This window comes from Prosopis cineraria, unplaced genomic scaffold (genome assembly GCF_029017545.1).
Source record: "Prosopis cineraria cultivar Desert tree isolate PC_DT_omini unplaced genomic scaffold, ASM2901754v1 PC11, whole genome shotgun sequence".
NCBI lineage: Eukaryota > Viridiplantae > Streptophyta > Magnoliopsida > Fabales > Fabaceae > Prosopis > Prosopis cineraria.
The window spans coordinates 29,296,729-29,315,260 of NW_026555342.1; the positions used below are offsets into that span (position 1 = coordinate 29,296,729).

General features: G+C 30.5%; 1 protein-coding gene across 1 annotated transcript; it reads left to right on the top strand.

The window, feature by feature from the left end:
- The first annotated feature begins 15,200 nt into the window (after nt 1–15,200).
- On the top strand, nt 15,201–15,795 carry LOC129286437 (receptor-like protein 53). Its single transcript, XM_054922399.1, has 2 exons — nt 15,201–15,279; nt 15,368–15,795. The coding sequence occupies exons 1-2, from the start codon at nt 15,201–15,203 to the stop codon at nt 15,793–15,795; spliced, it is 507 nt and encodes a 168-aa protein (XP_054778374.1).
- Nucleotides 15,796–18,532: the final 2,737 nt, after the last annotated feature.

Here is an 18,532-nt window from a genome sequence, read left to right on the forward strand (position 1 = left end):
ATCCTTTAATCATTGTCTACGTCGTAACAAGACTGAATTGAATAATTTTCATATTATTTTTAGTAATAACCTGAACTAAAAATCTTATTAGTAACTTTTTTTTAAGAATGGAAACCTAAACACAATGGAAATCACATGACATCCTTGTCCTTTGTTCATCGCACAAGCAAAGCTGAAAGTTGAATGGAGGAAGCATGGATGCTAAAGGCTTGCAGAGTTGTAGGAGAGAAGAGGCTTGAAATGCTAAAGACAGAGCTGCAAAAGAAAAGAGGTGGGGTGAGAGGAGGAAGAAGAAAAGGACTAGTGAAGGAGCACAGTGGTTGGGTGACACTTAAAAGGGTTGGCCAGTCAATTGCAAGGCTGCTTGGTGTTTGATTCTTTGCCTCCCTAAAATCTTCCAAACCATTCATTAATGTTTGCCTAAAATTTTTATTCTATTCACCAAATATTGAAGTTTTCATGAATACATAAAATTTTATTGATTCCATTACCAAAATTGTCCTTCATTTATTTTTGTAAAATTTACAGTTGCTTTCTAGCAAGATCACCACTTTGTGAAAAAGGCTCACTAACTGTGGACCCCATTGGTCATTTTACACCAATGAAGAAGTTCACTTTATTATTTTCAAATAGAATTCTAATATGGAAATAATGATATATGAAGTTCTTTTTATTTTTCCAACAACACGGTTCTCATGTTTGCCTTTTGGTTAACATCTTCTAACAGGATTTTTATGTACTTCATTTTTTAAAATGTTGCCATCATTAATAGATAATCCTCAATGTAATGTCTGCACTTGTTTGAAAATTGTAGATTTTTAACATATTAATACACAAGTTTCCCCTCTAATGAATCTCTACTATTATTTGTTCGGCTACTAGCTATGTGCAAATTGATTTTCTATTTCCTTTACTTCATTAAGGATTATTCGTAGTTCCCAGGTTTAGACAAATTTTTGATTTAATCAAATTTATTCACTTGTTCAGATACTAAAAATTAAATTTATACAAAAAATTAAATAAAGATTGCACAGAGATTGTACAAAAAATGCATAAAAATTGCACGAGAAATGCACAGAAAATGAAAAGAAAGATATACAAATATTTTATTTTATTTTCAATTATTAATTTGATAAAAATATCTATATGACTATTTATATTATATTTTTTAATAAAATATTAATATTTAACAGAAAATATTATTTTTTCAGGTAAATGATTTAAAATGAAAAAAAATACTTTTCTTGTAAACATTTTAAAAAAATTTTAAATTTTATTTTCATTTTTTAAATGAATATATAATTATATAATTTAATTATAAATGTGTACTATTTTTGTTTTTGTTAAATATATTTTACTATAATCTTCTCCATATTTATCTCAAAAATAAATAAATAAATGATTAAATTTTTATGTTTTCCTAAGATGTTTAAATGCTTCCCCTTCTTTTATTATAAATAATTTTTATGTACAATTTTTAAACTATCTAAAATAAGTATTTGAATAAGAAGAAATAATTTTAACCATATAAATTTTGTTAATACATTATTAATTTGTAATCAATACTAATAACTTTTATAATACAAAATAATTACAAAGATCTCATATGTGATCAATCTAACTAACCATTTATCATTCTCTACCTCATAATAATGAGGCAGAATTGAATAATTTTTCTTATTATTCTTAGTAATAATCTACTATAAAAATCTCATTAGTAACCTTTTTTTTTTTTTCAATGAAAACCTAAATGCTAGGTAAAATCATGTGACATCCTTATCCTTTGTTCATCACTCGATCAGAGCTAAATGTTGAATGGAGGAAGCATGGATGCTAAAGGCACGTAGAGAAATATTAAGACAGTATTAAAAGTTCAATAATAATAATAAGTAAAATGAGTTATAGAAAAATTAAATAAAGTGAAAAAGAAGGAGAAAGATGGAGATTGAAGGTTAATTGAAGTAGAGAGAATGAAGGATGTGTAAGTGGTTGAACCATGATTTACTAAGACGTGCCACCTAAATACATGGAATAAGATGGTTTTATTTTAAAAAAGAAAGAAAGAAAGAAAAGGGAGGGAGAGCAGTTCTGATCACAGTAATGGTGTATTCAATAACATAGAAAAGGAATATTCAAGCAAAAGTAGTATAATATTACAAGTTAGTGGAGACAAGCACATCTGACTACTTATCATTTGCTAGATTTAGATCGGACATAATCCTTTTTGTTATAGTGTTGAGGTTTGGGACTTCATGTTTGTCTATTTTGGGCTTATGGATTGGTAATGAAAAGGGCCTATGTGGTTTATTCATTGATACCATCATGTCATTTGAGCTGGCTGTTTTGAGAGTCATCCTTTCTGCTTATGGTATTAAAGGGCAAGTTTGTACTGACATTATGGTTGGCTATGGAAAATCATGTGACATCCTTGTCCTTTGCTCATCACATGAGCAAAGCTGAACATTGAATGAAGGAAGCATGGATGCTAAAGGCGAGTAGAGTTGCAGGAGAGAAGAGGCTTGAAATGCTAAAGGCAAAGTTACAGGAGAGAAGAGATGAGGTGAGAGGAAAAGGAAGAAAGGAGTGAAGAAAGGATAGGTGAAGGAGCATAGTGGGTGGGTGACACTTAAAACAGTTCGCCTATCAATTGTGGGGTTGCTTAGCGTTTGGCTCTTTGCCTCTCCTCCTAAAATCTTCCAAGCCATTTTGAAATTGTCTCTATTCACCAAATATTGAAATATGCAATGGATACATAACATTTTATTGATTGCAAAATTACCAAAATGTCTTTCATTTACTTTTTTGTAAAATTTCCTATCTTTTTATGGCAAACTCACCACTATGTGAAAATGCTTACTAACTGTGGACCCCATTAGTCATTTTACACAAATGAAGTTCACTTTATTATTTGTCAAGTATCATTCTAAAATGGAAATAATGATATATGAAGTTTTTTTTATTTCCAACATCATGGTTCTCATTTATTGCCTTTTGATTAACATCTTGTAACAAGATTTTTATGTACTTTCTTATTGAAAATATTGTCATTTTTAATAGCTAATCCTCAATGTAGTGTTTGCACTTGTTTGAAAATTGTAGATTTTTAACATATTAGTACACAAGTTTCCTCTCTGATGAATCTCAACTATAATTTGTCCAGCTACTAGCTATATAAATTGATTTTATATTTCACTTACTTCATTAAGGATTATTTGTGGTTCCCAAATTTAGATAAATATTTGGTTTAATCAAATTTATTCACTCGTTCAGATACTAAAAATTGAATTTATATACAAAATAAGATAAAGATTGCACAAAGATTATTCAAAAATTGCATGAGCAATGCATAAAAAAATCCTAAGAAAGATATACATATATTATATTTTATTTTCAATTATTAATATGATAAAATTATTTATATGATTATTTATACTATTTTTTAATATAACAATACTTTGTTTTTCACCAGAAAATATTATTTTGTTAGTAAAATGAACTTAGGAAGAAACAAAAAAAAAATAGTTTTCTTATAATCATTTTAAACAATTTTTTAATTTTATTTTTATTTTTTAAATCACAATAATTAAGTATATAATTTAATTTTAAACATGAGTACTTTAATAGTAACACAGATTCCTAGGTGAGGAAGGAAAACATTAGCGAATAGAAAGTAGCGGTTCCTGTTTTTTTACAATTTAATTTAATTTGTTGGTAAACTAGGCCACCCAAGAATAATAGCGTATATGGCTCACTTACGAAGCCAATACGAACATGATGGGACAAACATTATTATATTATAAAATATAATAATGTAGATCAGATATGTAGGAAGAGCAGTAAGCTTCAGGGTTCCTTAATATTTTCATGCATTTGGAAATATTTTCCTTTCAAACAAATCAAAATGGTATATGTTTGCACTAGTCTTGTATTATTACTACTAAATACTGATATATGTGTGCAAATTAATCATGCATGTAGGTGTATAAATATTTATATTAGTTGTAGAATTGGTTCGCTTATCATGTCGCATTGGGTCGTTGATGGGGCTGGTTGGGAGTTTTAATTTTTTTTTTTCACTCTCTTTCTCTCCCATCTTGTGCATGATTGCCAGAACTATGCCCTAGCCCCAGACGTCATTAAAGATGACTTTTGTGTAGAAAATAGAGATAGTTTATTTATTGCACTACTTTATAAACACATTTTGTAATTATTTTTGACTAATTAAAGCTAAAGGGATATTTTGAGCACAACTTTGTCCTAACAAAAACCATAAAGTATGTACATTATATAATATCTAAATCCTACTAAAAAATAACATATATATAATACCCCTTATATCGCTAAAACAAACTAACACACTTTTTTGAAATTATTTTGAGAGAAAATATGAAAAATCTTGAGAGAAAAGAAATTTCTCTCATATTTTTTTAAATTAAAAATTTAAATGAGTAAAAATTTGTTGCAAAAATTTTTTCTCTTGAAATTTTTGAGAGAAACAATATATTAAATTTCATTTCCACACATCTCCTCTCTTAAAATTATTGTGAGAGAAAATGTAAAAAAAAAAAAATCATATATATATGACCTTGGTTCTAGCTTTAGTGCCTACCTTGTTGCCCGCTCATGAACTACAATGAATTTGATGTCTTAATTAAGAATTTAAATATGTATTCTTAAAATATACACTTTTATAAAGTTTATAATATATTATTTTAAAAACTTAATTTGCATAGCAAATTCTTAATTATTTTAATTTATTTTGACCTAAAAAATAATTGATAAAATATTAGTTGTAATAATTTAATTGATAACAATATTATGTTATTTAATTTAACATGACTTTTAATTAAAGGGTTTTGGCATATATAACACATGTTATAAGACCAAATCAAGCAAACAATCCAACATTTATTATATTTTGCATTATGACTGATTTATAATATTTGTTAATGATAACTATTATATATCGATGATACACTCTTTTTAAATTTTAAAGATAAACTTTCTATATATCAATAATAAACCCTTTGTATACCAAGGTGAATCGGCTATAATCCTAAATTTTCAAAAATTTGGTTTATATTTTCTGAGCACAAGATTTTTATTCTGCTTGTGACCCAATTTATTCTACATTAAATTATATTAATTTTAACTATTTTTAATTTATATACTTTATATTTTTTTTATTTTTTTAAACGATTTAAAAATAATTTTATAAAATTATTTAATACAATTTATAATTATGTTTAAATTTTTAATTTTTGAGGAAAATACTCAGTACAAACATTTTATTGTCACTAAAAGGAAAATTTTGACAACAACCTTTTTTGCCCAATAAGTGGCAAAATATTCTGCATACAAACATTAAAAAAATTTCCCAACAAGCTCATCAAGAATGTCAATGAAAAATGGTTTTAAAATGTATTTTTATCATGTAAAAGGACTTCAAGAGATTTCAAGTGAATTTTACATCGTTCTCATATGAATTTTCTATATTTAGTTATGATTTTTCAAAGTTTAGTAACAACTCTGGACTTACCAAATGAACAGTAACTCAATGATTTATTTGTGAGTTTTAATTCACGGGCTTCAATTTTTATTTCACTTAAACCTTGTTGTTTCCGATTGCATGATAAAAGTGTTAAAAGTGAGTATGTAATACGAAATGTCCTCTTGACTTAATCTAAAAGAACTTCCTTTCAACTTTGTGCGAGAGAAAGGTTTCTCTCAACAATTTCAAGAGAAAATAAAAAAAATTTCTTAAAATATTTCGAGACACTTTCCTTTCAACTTCTGCCAAGAAAAACATTTTTCTTGGACAAATTGGAGAGACTTTCTCTTTGTTCCTATCAAAATTTTCACGGATTTTACAAAAAGTTTCCCACTATTTAAGTTTTCCATGAGAATTTCCATGACTATTTTCACAAAAGAGATTTTTTGACAGAAAATTATGGAAGGAAATTAATTTCTTTTTTCTCATAATATATAATAATTATGTCACGTCTCAAAAATAGAGGTGCCACCAGCATATGATATGTTTAATAAACCCATATCCCTTAGCCTAATTCAATAAACTTCTAAATTAATACTTTGAACTCGTTAATAATAAGATTAGAAATTCTTAGCCTTTTATACGTAATATCCCAAAATTCTTAAGACCCCAATTTAATTTAAAATAAATATCTATAATTAAATTAAAATTAAGAATAATTTGATAGAGGTCTAGAGTTTGAATTTTACTAAGCAAAATTTTTGATTTTATTTTATTTTTAACTATGATAAAAAATTACTAAAGTTGACCACTACTAGAAAAATTAAATTTAAAATAATTTTACTAAATGTCATTTTTTGTAGCTAAATTGCATTTTAGCTACGAATTTTGTCCCTCGCTAAATTCGTAGCTAAAAAAGGGCTCGTTAAATTTAGTAAGGAATTGTATTTCCCTTGCTAATTAGTGAGGGATTTAGCGAGGGATTAAGTCCCTTGCTAAAATTAGCTAGGGACTGAATCCCTCACTAATCCCTTGCTAAATATGCTTATATTTAAAAATAATTATGTCACATCACCCGCCATGTGTGATGTCAACTTATGACATGTCATCAACAACCTCATGCGTTTGTCAACCACTATGTCACCTACCATCTCGTGGCCTATCACCCACTACATGTGCGACAACTCATGACATGTCATTGTTCACCTTGCGCCATGTCACTTGCTCCTTACCATATCATATATTCATCATGTTATGCCAAAGCCAAGGTTTGAACCCTTGACCTCATACCTTCCAAGCTTTATGCTCTCTCCTTCTTTGCCAGTTGAACTGAAAGGCACCTACAAGTATTATATGATAAATTAAATATATATATATATATATATATATTTAACTACATAAATATATCAAATAATATATTATAAAAATAACACATATACATATTAAATTTTATTTTCAATTATTAATATGTTAAAAATATTTATATTTTATTTAAATTATTCTTTATATTATATTTTTAATAAAATATTATTTTAATAATGAAAATCAACTTAAAATAAAGAAAATATTAAATAATTTTATTATAATATTTTAGTTAATTTTTAAATTTAATTATTATTTTTAAACAAAAATAATTAAATGTATAATTAAAAGTCATTGTCAAAAGGTATTTTTTTTGTACTAGGGATAGAATCCCTCACTAAATCCCTCGCTAATTATCTTATTTTAAAGAGGGATTCACAGTCCCTTGCTATTTTTTTCGCTAATTCTCTTATTTTAGAGAGGGATTGACAGTCCCTCGCTAATTTCCTTGCTAATTTTAAGTCAACCTATGAAATCAACATCCCTCGCTAATTTTCTCGCTAACTTGGTATTTTAGAGAGGAATAGATGATCCCTCGCTAAATTTCCTCGCTAATTTGCATTTTTCTAGTAGTGGACCTAGGCTTTGGCTATAATAAAAAATGTTGGGCCCTTCCTTGTAATTTTCCCCAATGGGTTTAGATCAGTTTTTTTTTTAAAGACACGTCGAAACTGAAATAGAAACAAAGGAAAAGAAATGCACAAACAAGAGAGTGAGAGGAAGAAGAGATGAGGAAGAGAGGGACTCAAGCTAGGATCTAGAAGGCTTTACGGCCGTTGCGAGCTCAGCTACACGATAGGTAAACTCCCTACTTCAGTCTTCTTCCTTCCCTCTTGATTTTCTTGAGTTTTTGAAAGAGGTAAATTTTGAATTTTGATCCCGAAGGCTTTATTCTTGTAAGCTTTAGTTTCTTTTGATCCTTGAAAGGTTATTTTGAGTTTCTATATAGTGTTCTAATGTTTTGAGTGGACAATTGGATGAAAAAGAGAGTTTTAGGGCAAAAATTAAACCCTAAAGGATTGGGTTTTGCTCTTTAATGGTTTAAGCCTAGTGATTTAGTTATAATTGTATTATTTGAATCCAATAAGATATAAATTTAAGTTTTGTTTTTCATTATAAAGGTTAATTGTGAAAGTTGGTAACACTAAGTGAATGTTTTTTGATTGATTAAAAATTATATGGTTTGAAATTTAGCCTAGTGGTGGCTAATAAATGGTTTTGGTGGTTAAATAATACTCTGTGAATGATTGGTTTAATATATGGACTATTGGGATAGATTATATCTCGTTGACCCAACTTCTGTGGTATGAGTTATAATCTTTTTTTATGCTATTTACCATGATCAGTGATGTGGATCACTTAAATGTTGTAAGGATTGTTGGTGAAATTTGTTCAGAAGTTAAGGGGCAAGTCAAGTCTTATTTTTGTACAAGGAAAACCCTTTTGATACAAAAGAGTTGATATAACAAGGGAATTTATATTTCTTATTGCTTTGTTTAGTTATTTTTGAGCAGATAATATTATCTAGCATGAATTACATATTTTAAACAATTGAATGCAAATAAGATATTTTTTAGAAGGGTTTATAAGGTATTACTTTAATAATAATGTATCTATGCTTACTATCTATTCCATAATGATATTATTTATAGAAATAAAATTATTAGCATATATTATGGTCATAAAAATGAGGAGTTGCATATAGGGAGTACAACTAGATTTGGTACCTTAGATAGGTTAAGGAATCGCTGAAAGGATGAATTATGAGTGTTTATTACCTTAGAGTGTTGAAGTGGTCAATACTCAGGAAAGGTAGAAAAGGATAGGAGGCATGATCTCGGTGGGAGTTCACCTATGAGGAGATGTGGTCTTGTGATACTCTATGGCTCACTGTCAGTACTCAGTGTTTCCTTTTGTATTGTAGACTCAGTACACTAAAGTAGTTAATAGATTGAGTGTTAAACACCTTTCAGTGGGGGAGGGAATCTGGCATATGAAGTGTAAGGTTGAGTGCTTAGGCCAAGGTAACCCTCACATGGAGAGTAAGTCAGGTTAGCTCTAGGAGGGAGTTAGCTTCGATTGCTTAGGATTCATGTCAAAGGGGCATAAGCAATTCGGTGGATCAGATCATGTTTTAGTTTATATTTTGTGCCTGTGGAGGTACAGTGAGTATAAGGTTTACCTACAAGCTAAAGAGTGCTAGGGGGCATTCTGTTGGTCAAGAAAGGCTATATCGACCTATCTCATGTATTCAAGCATTTTAATTGGTTAATTATATGTTATTTTGAATCTATTATTTATTTACTTGACTATAGCTTTCCTTATAATAAGGAATATCAATTTTTCTGTTACTAAAACTGTGGTTGTCTTACCCCTCTCTTTACCATATTTACACGTCTAAGTGGAGGATCCAGTGGTGGATGGAGAAAGGAGCAGAGCTAGGGGTTGTTTTTGGATTGTAAAGAACTACAACCCCTTTCTTTTGAGCAAGTCTATTGTAATGCATTTAGGATTAGACTACTAGTAGGATGTGATTACATATATGTGTGCGTGTGCATATGTGTGGATTATGTGCTTGTGTATGAATTTTTGTTGTTTGTAGACTTGTGGCTTAGAAACTTGGTTATAGTGTGTGATATTGATGGATTCTTTTGGTAGACCAACTTTTCACTACAAGTAAATGTTTATTTTGATATGTATATGAATATATGTGATTCTACAAGAAAATGCAAAATGGTTGCATTAGAATAGTGTACTATAGGCAAATATATAAGTTGGATAGAGAGAGTGGGTATGTGGGCCCCACGAGGATTTTTGAGCCAAGTGAAAATGTTTGGTATGTGTATTTATATACGCAATAATGTGTACAAGACCAGACATCTGCTATGTTGTAGGACTTTTGAGTCACTACCAATCCAACCTTGATGAAGGACATTGGAAGGCTGTAAAGATGATCTTAAGATACTTAAAGGGCACTGTTGACTATTCATAGTGTTACCAAGGGAGTAATCTACACCTAATATGATACTCTGACATGGATTTAGACAAAGATGAAGATGAACGAAGATCAACCTCATGCTATACTTTCTTGCTAAATAATGGGGCCATTTGTTGGAGTAGCAAGAAGCAGACACGCACTGCCCTACACTCTATAGAAGCTGAGTTTGTAGTATGTACTGCAGCAGTACAAGAGGCTATATGGCTGAAGAGATTTTTAGAACATCTTGGGTTTAGAAATGAAAGTACAAATCTAGTGTTAATTCATTGTGATAACACTGCAGCCATAGCCTACATTAAAGATCTTAAGTACTATAGCAAAACCAAACACATGAACATCAAGTACAATTTTATAAGGGATTATATAGCGTAAAAGGTTATCCTTATTCAATACATTTCCACAAAGTGTAAGATAGAAGATCTCCTAACAAAACCTATAGCCAAGGAGATATTTGAGAAACATGTAAGGGCTTTTGGCATCGCTAGATTGTGAAAAGACAGACTTGATATAATATTTTGGTTATATTAATGAGAATTTTCATTACTTCCATATGTGTACGCTCGAGAATATACAATGTCTAGTGTGTCGTACATGTTGATAAGGTTGACTCTTTCATATGAGTAACTGCCTTTGACATTCAAATCAAAGATGAGACATTTGTGTTCACCAGCAAGGCAATAAAAATGTTGATATAGTAGAGAAAAAACACAAATCATATGTCACCTCGATCAAAGAGCAAGTCGAGATGAGATTTATAAGTATGCTAGATCGAGTCATGGATCCCCATATCTATGATACCTGTAGCCAAATAACAAATTCTTCTAAATTGACATCATAAGAGATCAATAGAAAAGAAGAATTTAAGTTTAGGTATAGTGAGTATCTGAACTTAAGTTTGTATGATGTTAATAATAAATGAAAACAACGTATGCTCTTACAAGCAAGAGTAACACCATAATATGTGTTTCATACCACATGTGCTTAAGAATCGCAATGGGAAGCAAGTGAATAAATACCTGCTTCATTGCTATGTGAGTCCTAAAAAGGAAATATCCTTTCAATAATGTCCTTTGACTTTAACATATTATGGAGATATGTCAGTGTCTACTAGTTTAGCATACATCTTATGGTCATGATTGATGCGACCTAAAGGTATCATGCTAGAAAAGTCACTGTCTCCTATCAAAGTAGTATATGGGCAAAAAGGAAGATTATCTTAAATATACATATCTATGCTCATATTCAAGACATATCCGTTATGAAACAATTTGTTGATTCATAACTATGGATACTACACATATAAGAGAGACTATCTGAGTCTTAGACTAACTCAAGAGGGATCAGATTAGTCATAATGAGAAAAGTATATATTGATAAATCTAGGACATTAAGGCAGAAATTCAATTAAGAATAAATTAAGTTACAGGGTTATTTATGCTAGTCCTTAATAGGATTCCTAGTATGAATACTTGAAATGAAGACGTCAAGCTTATGCCGTCACGACAAAGCATATAGTATGAAAGAGGAAAGAGAAAGGAACAAGAGTGATATTATATTCTCTACCTAAGTGTGAGTGGGAGATGTTAGGTAATCCATTCTTAGTGGATCGGGCCCAACATGAGCCTATGGGATCTTTATCAAAATATAGAGCAGATTTGAGCTTGAAAATGTAATATACTCTGGGTCAAGTGTGCAATTTTGCTTTAATTATTTAAAACTCCAGAGGAGGGAACAATTTATCATTCATGCACTCACAACCAAAAAACCAACCCGTGTGGATGGTTTTACAAACTAGATAACTTCCAAGTATTCATATGTGTGATTCAGAATTCATTCTCTCAGCTTGTTCTTTCTCTCTGCCTTCCAAGTGCATTTGTTATGAGTCCATGAACTAAGTTCGGTTTGTAACTTCATTCCCCTATATGGTATATCACTCGACCAACACATAACAGGTATGTTTTCCTCCTTAGAATCTTATACCAGATATAGTACATGAACTATACATGATTTATGGTAAAGGAAAAAAAAACAATAATACACTGATGCATAGGTATAGTAAGTGAAAATCAAAAAGTGGCAAGTTTTTTCTTAAACTCCAATAAACATAAAATTAGACAGTAAAAAATATAAGGCAAGACAAAGAAATTAGGCATTCATGGTCTTTAGATGAAAAGAATCTAAAAGCTAGAAGAATTAAACCTCCAATTAAGTATTATATGTGGCTTGAACTATAAATATAGACCAAAACTATAAAAGAAGAGGGAAATAAATCAACATTATTATAGAAAATAAACCACACTATGTGTTCCTGTTTGTACATTGCATCTTGTAGTAAAAGACATGTCAAAGATATATATTTGACATTAAAGAAAGTTAAGGTACTAATCTACCCTTAAAGTTTTCACACAAGCGTACTTGGTGTACTTTAATTTTTTTTGGTGCAATGTTGCCCCAATAATGTTTTTTTTTATTTGGTACAATGTTGCCCTCCATTAGAAAATAAAACTTGTAGAAACAGAAAAATGAGTTAGTTTAGCAAGATATTAGGATCTGAGTCCAAATAGGATAAGTCTTAAAAAGTTTAGTTTATAGTCAAATAGGAATAGTGAACTTGAAGAAGAAATAAGAAATAATTAAATTCCTAGAGAATCATAAATAACAACAGTCACTCTGCAAGAAATATTGACCAATTGGTCAATACCAACCTTTAAAGAAAAAGAAATTTATAAGACAACTAGTTTTGGTTTATCTTATATAACACAAACTATAGAAAAAGAAATAGGAATAAACAAAGAAAGACAATATATATATATATATATATATTATTTCAGAAGAAACAGTTAATAAATTTAAAGAGAAATATAATTGGATGCATATAGGAATGATACAAATAGCAGTCAAGCCTAATTTTATATTAGGACTAACCCACATTTATATGCCTTAGAGACAAAAGACAAGAAAAAGACTTTAAAAAATCTATAGTAGGAATAATACTGTCAAATTTATTCAAAGGACCAATGTATTTGATCGTTTCCTAAATTACATAACAAGATTAAAAGATGATAATTGTAGAGAAGCTTTAGTCATGGAAATAGGTAGTCAAGGCTCCTGGAAAAAAGGAGTCACATATATGGTTGTAAAATTTAATTATGTTTAAAATACAAAAAACACATCAAAACTTTAAAGCAAAAAAAGAGACTCCCAAAGGAGAATCAATACTAATAGAAATAGGAGATCCTTCCAAAACTTTGATAGTAATACCGAAGAGAACAATGAAAACAGACACCCAATAGTTGCGCTTGTCCAAAATTAACAAAGCCCGCTCCTTAGAACAAGGAAAATTGAAATAGAACTTCTAAAGGAGATATAGCCTATGAAATATTAAGTAGGTCAACCTCTTGCAAAATAAGAGAACAAACACATCTAGTAATACCAAAATCATCTACAGATAATTCCAGTATAGGATATAAATTAATGGGAGTAGATTTTAATCAAAAAATCCTTCAACCAATATATCAAGCTGAAACATCCAAAGTTAAAGAAGAAAGTTATGATGAAACATAGAGCTAGAAACACAATCAGAAATAAATGGAGAATTTTAAAATTCATTAATAGTAATAAGAAGAGAAGATTTTGAATTAAATAAAGAAATATTAAGAGCAGAATTTATGTCACCGAGAAATAGAGATAAAAGAAATTAGTTTTTTTAAGTATTTTCCAGAAGAAGAAAGAGAAAAAATCAGAGAAATTTATTATGAAGAATGCATACTTTAGAAAATTCTTCCAAATACTTTAGAAAACTGTAAAAGTAATGGTAGTAACTAATTTTCTTTATAACATTATATATAGAGAATGACAGAAAAATATCATTGAAATATCCAAATGACAAATAAGTTCCACGAAATGTGATAATTATTTTCTAGTCCAAAAGACATGTTGTCAACTAATTTTGTTGTGAAAAGACTATTTTATCCACTAGAATCTTTTTTTTAAAAAAATCCCAGCCTACCAATCATCTTCTGCCTTTCTGGAATTGGGTTCACCGCAATGAACACAGGATTGTGTTGAGGCAACAAAGTCAAATAAATTTGAATTTGATGCCAAACATGTTCAAATAAACCTTTCATGCACTGGATATGGCCCCTTTGCTCAAATTGCTTTCTCTTTTCTTTCCAATCAAGCACTTCCCCAGGAAGCGTGTACGGCAAATTGTTCCCAGTTCTTGTGAGATCCTCTTTTGGCATCCACGGTTCTCATATTCCCAAAATGAAGAATGAGAGGGACGGATTGGAGGCAAATATGTCATTTCATAAAAAATAAAAATGCAGAAAATAATTATTATATTTTCATTATTTATTTGTCATATGCATATTTTGAAGGTATTTTATTGTCATTCTCCCTATTACGCATACACATTTTTCTTTATTGGGTTATTCATTTTTTAACCTATATTATATGTGTCACAGTGAACGTGCTTTCTTCTCTCATGATTCTACATATTATCAAACCCCCTGAACATATACATGTGTCCTTCATTCTCAATGATATCTTATCTTTTTCTGGACTCCCTTGTAATTTTCACTATTTATTATTTAGTTATATTTGTATGTTTTAAATTAATATGTTTGGTTTATACATTTATTTTAGCTTGCCAAAATTATTTTATAGTTATATATAGACATATTCGAGCTAATTAAATTTTATAAATTTTATATTTCAGCATCATCTTAAATTTCATTCAATTAAAATTCATAAGTAAAATGTTACCTCAGAAACCTACGCTGACTAAAAATCTAAATCGGTACAGTTGCCATGTGGCACATGAAAGGATGAATTTAACAGAAAATTTGGAAACTATATACTCCCTCCGTTTAAAAATCCAAGGCATTGTTAACCAAATCACATCTTTTAATAAGTTAATTGATTGTTTTAAAACTAACACCATCTTTTCATGTTTGCCTTTCTTTAATAGGTGTATCCTTTAAAGGTGAATAGTTGAATGGTTTTTTTATTAAGTGTACTTTTGAAAAAAAGACTTATTAATTATACATTGAAAAACTAAAAAATGACTTATATTTTTAAATATTCAACATCAGAAATATGCTTTACAATTTTTAACCAAGGGAGTAATTAAATACCCCAGGATGTTGCTAACTTCATTGCTTTAAGTTGAAGGGCTTCTACAAATTTTTTTAATTTATTTTCCCAATTTGTATATCGTAGAATGAAAACGAAAAGCGTGAGAGCGCGTGTGAATCATATTGTCAAACTAAGTGTCACTTTCAGGTTTGAAGACTTTGAATATGTTTGTGATTGTGAAGGAATACAATTAAGTAATCACAAAATCACATGATGCTGGTACCTCCGACCAGTTGCATTTACGTGAGGGAAGGGATATTGCGGCAACGAGAATCAGAGGAAGAAATATGTATTATAAATAGGTTACTTTCGGCATAAGGTTAATGAAACTTATAAAGAATTTAAACTGAATTATTTTATAATTTTTCAAATATTAGGTAGTCTTATTGGCCTTAAATCTTTTGTCACTTCAGATCCATATGATTCCTTATCTACTTGGTCTCTCTCTTCTTCTCCAAACAAATGGGTTGGTGTCACCTGCAATATTCGCCATGGAAGGGTCCATTCCTTGAATCTTACTAGCATGGATCTTATAGGCACCATATCTTCACAACTGAGAAATCTCTCATTTCTTGTTGAACTTGATCTTAGTAGCAACAATTTTTATGGTCAAATACCAAGAGAGTTAGCTCGATTGCGTAGATTGAAGCTACTGAACCTGAGGTTCAATGACTTTCATAGACAAGTTCTAGCATGGATAGGAGATTTATCTACACTGGAGCACTTAAATCTTCAAAATAATATTTTTGATGGATTAATTCCAGCATCTCTGTTCAATCTATCAAGGTTGGAGACATTAGATTGAAATTTTAATTTAATTCAAGGAACTGTTCCTGTTGAGGTAGGAAGACTTAAGCGTTTGAAGATTTTATGACTAGCAAGTAACAAGCTTTCAGGAATCATTCCCCAAAAAATTTCCAACTTATTACACTTTGTCAGGTATGTTTTAGAATTATTTTTTATGCTTATATTTATGTCCGCTCTAAACTAGTCTATTTGGTTAATTTGTCTTGACTATTATATATTGAGAATTATTGAAAGGGAAAAATGAATTTTCTTATTCTATTGAATATATCCATCAACATATGTACACGTGAGAGGTTTACAAAATAAAGTAACTAAAATAATATTATCTGTTACACCCCCCCACAAGTTAGAGCATATATATCTTTTATGCCCAGCTTGAACATAAGAGTTTGGAAAGGACCAAGGGCTAAAGGCTTAGTGAAAATGTCCGCGAGCTGATTAGCTGATCAAATAGGAAGAAGCTGAACAACTTTAGACTGAACCTTCTCTTGAACCAGATGACAGTCCAATTCAATATGTCTCCTGCGTTCATGAAATGCAGGATTGGCTATAATTTGTATAGCAGAGCGATTGTCACAAAATAAGGAATCATGCAAACCATAAAGGATATTGAAATCCTTGAGCAAATAGAGCAGCCATAGAATTTCATAAGTGGTCAAAGCCAAAGCATAGTACTCCGCTTCAGAAGAAGAACGAGATACAATGGGCTTTTTTTTAGATTTCCAAGAAATTAAGGAGTGACCAAGGAAAGTACAAAACCCTATAATGGATCTTCTAGTGTCAGAACAACTAGCCCAATCTGAATCACTGAAAGCTTTCAAGCAAAAATCAGAAGAACTAGGAAAGAAGAGACCCTTAGCAGGAGCATGCTTGAGATAACATAGAACATGATGAACTGCTTGGAGATGAGAATAATAAGGATCAGAATTAAACTTATTCAAATGCTGAACAGTGAAACATAGATCAAGGTGCCTAGTAGTCAAATATAATGAGCAACCAATTAGCATTCTATACGAAGAAGGATCAGATAAAGGAACACCAGAATCCTTAGAAAGCTTAAAATGTTTATCCAACAGAGACTTGGCAGGTTTGCATTCAAGAAAACTAGCATCTTAAAAAAGCTCTAAAGTAAATTCTTGTTGATATAAAGTAATACCAAAAGCAAAACGAGCAACTTCAAGACCAAGGAAGTATTTCAATTTGCTAAGATCTTTGATGGTAAAAGCCAGATCAAGAAGGGACTTAATGCGAGTAATTTCAGCCATGTCATCACCAGCAAGAACAATGTCATCCACATATACTAAAAGGGCAGTTAAAGAGATGAGTGAATAAAGAATGATCAGAAGTAGATTGCTTATAACTATAAGACTAAAGAACTGAAAAGAGCTTAGCAAACCACTGTCTACTAGCTTGTTTTAAGCCATAAAGGGATTTTTGAAGCTTGCAAACAAGAAAAGGATTTGATGAAGAAAAACCAGGAGGCAAAAGCATATAAACTTCCTCATCAAGTCACCATGGAGGAAAGCATTATTGACATCAAGTTAGTGAAGAAACCAACCCTTAGCAGCAACCAAAGAAAGAAGTAAAAGAATAGTAGTCATCTTAGCAACTGGAGAAAACACGTGAAAATAGTCAATGCCCTCAGTTTGAGTATAGCCCTTAGCAACCAAATGAGCCTTATAGCATTCTAACTCACCATTGGACTTATATTTCTTTCAGAAAACCCATTTGCAACTAATGGGGACTTTGCATGATGGTAATTAATTAAGAACCTATGTATTATTTTGTTCAAGGGTAGAAATTTCAGCAGCCAGTGCTTCATGCCATTTTTCATGTTTATTTGCTTCTTTAAAGGTGCGGGGTTCAGGGTCAGTAGTAATGGATAAGCTAAGAGTTTGATGGTTAGGGGACAAATTATCATAAGAAAGGATGGAAGAAAGAGGATCACGAATACCTTTGTCATTAGATGTTGGTACAGAAGTGAGTAAGGAACAATGATAATCATGCAGATAACTAGGTTTTTTATGGATATGAGTAGAACGACGTACAGGAGGAGAAGATAGAGGGAAGGGAATAGTAGAAGAAGGAGAAATAGGAGGTAAAGAGTAATCAATATCTAGATGATGCTGTAAGGTAGGAAATTCTGCAAGAGAAAATGTAGAACTAGAGTCCTGAAAAGGAAAGATTGATTCATAAAAATAACATCATAGGAAATAAAGATGGAATTAGAAGAGAGATCAAGAAGGAGATAACCTTTGGTGCCCAGTTTGAAACCTAGGAAAACACATTTACAAGCTCAAGGGTCAAATTTACATCAATGGGCAGAAAGAGATGAAGCATAACAAAGGGAACCAAACACCTTCAAATAGGTGAAAGAAGGAGGTTGCTAAAAAGAAGTTCAAAAGGAGAACGATATTTAAGGGTAGGTGTAGGGAGACGATTAATGAGATATACAGTATGAGAAATGGCATATGTCCAATAATTTTTGGGAACATGAGATTGAAATAAAAGGGCACGAGCAACATTAAGAATGTGTTGATGTTTACACTCTACAATGCCATTTTGTTGTGGAGTTTTTACACAAGTAGTTTGATGACTGATACTTTTAGATGAGTAAAAATCAAGCATAAGGAACTCCGAACCATTGTTAGAATGGATGGTTTGAACAGAACAAGAAAATTGAGTTTCATAGTGAGCTATGAATTGTTTAATGTGAGAACATGTCTCAAATTTGT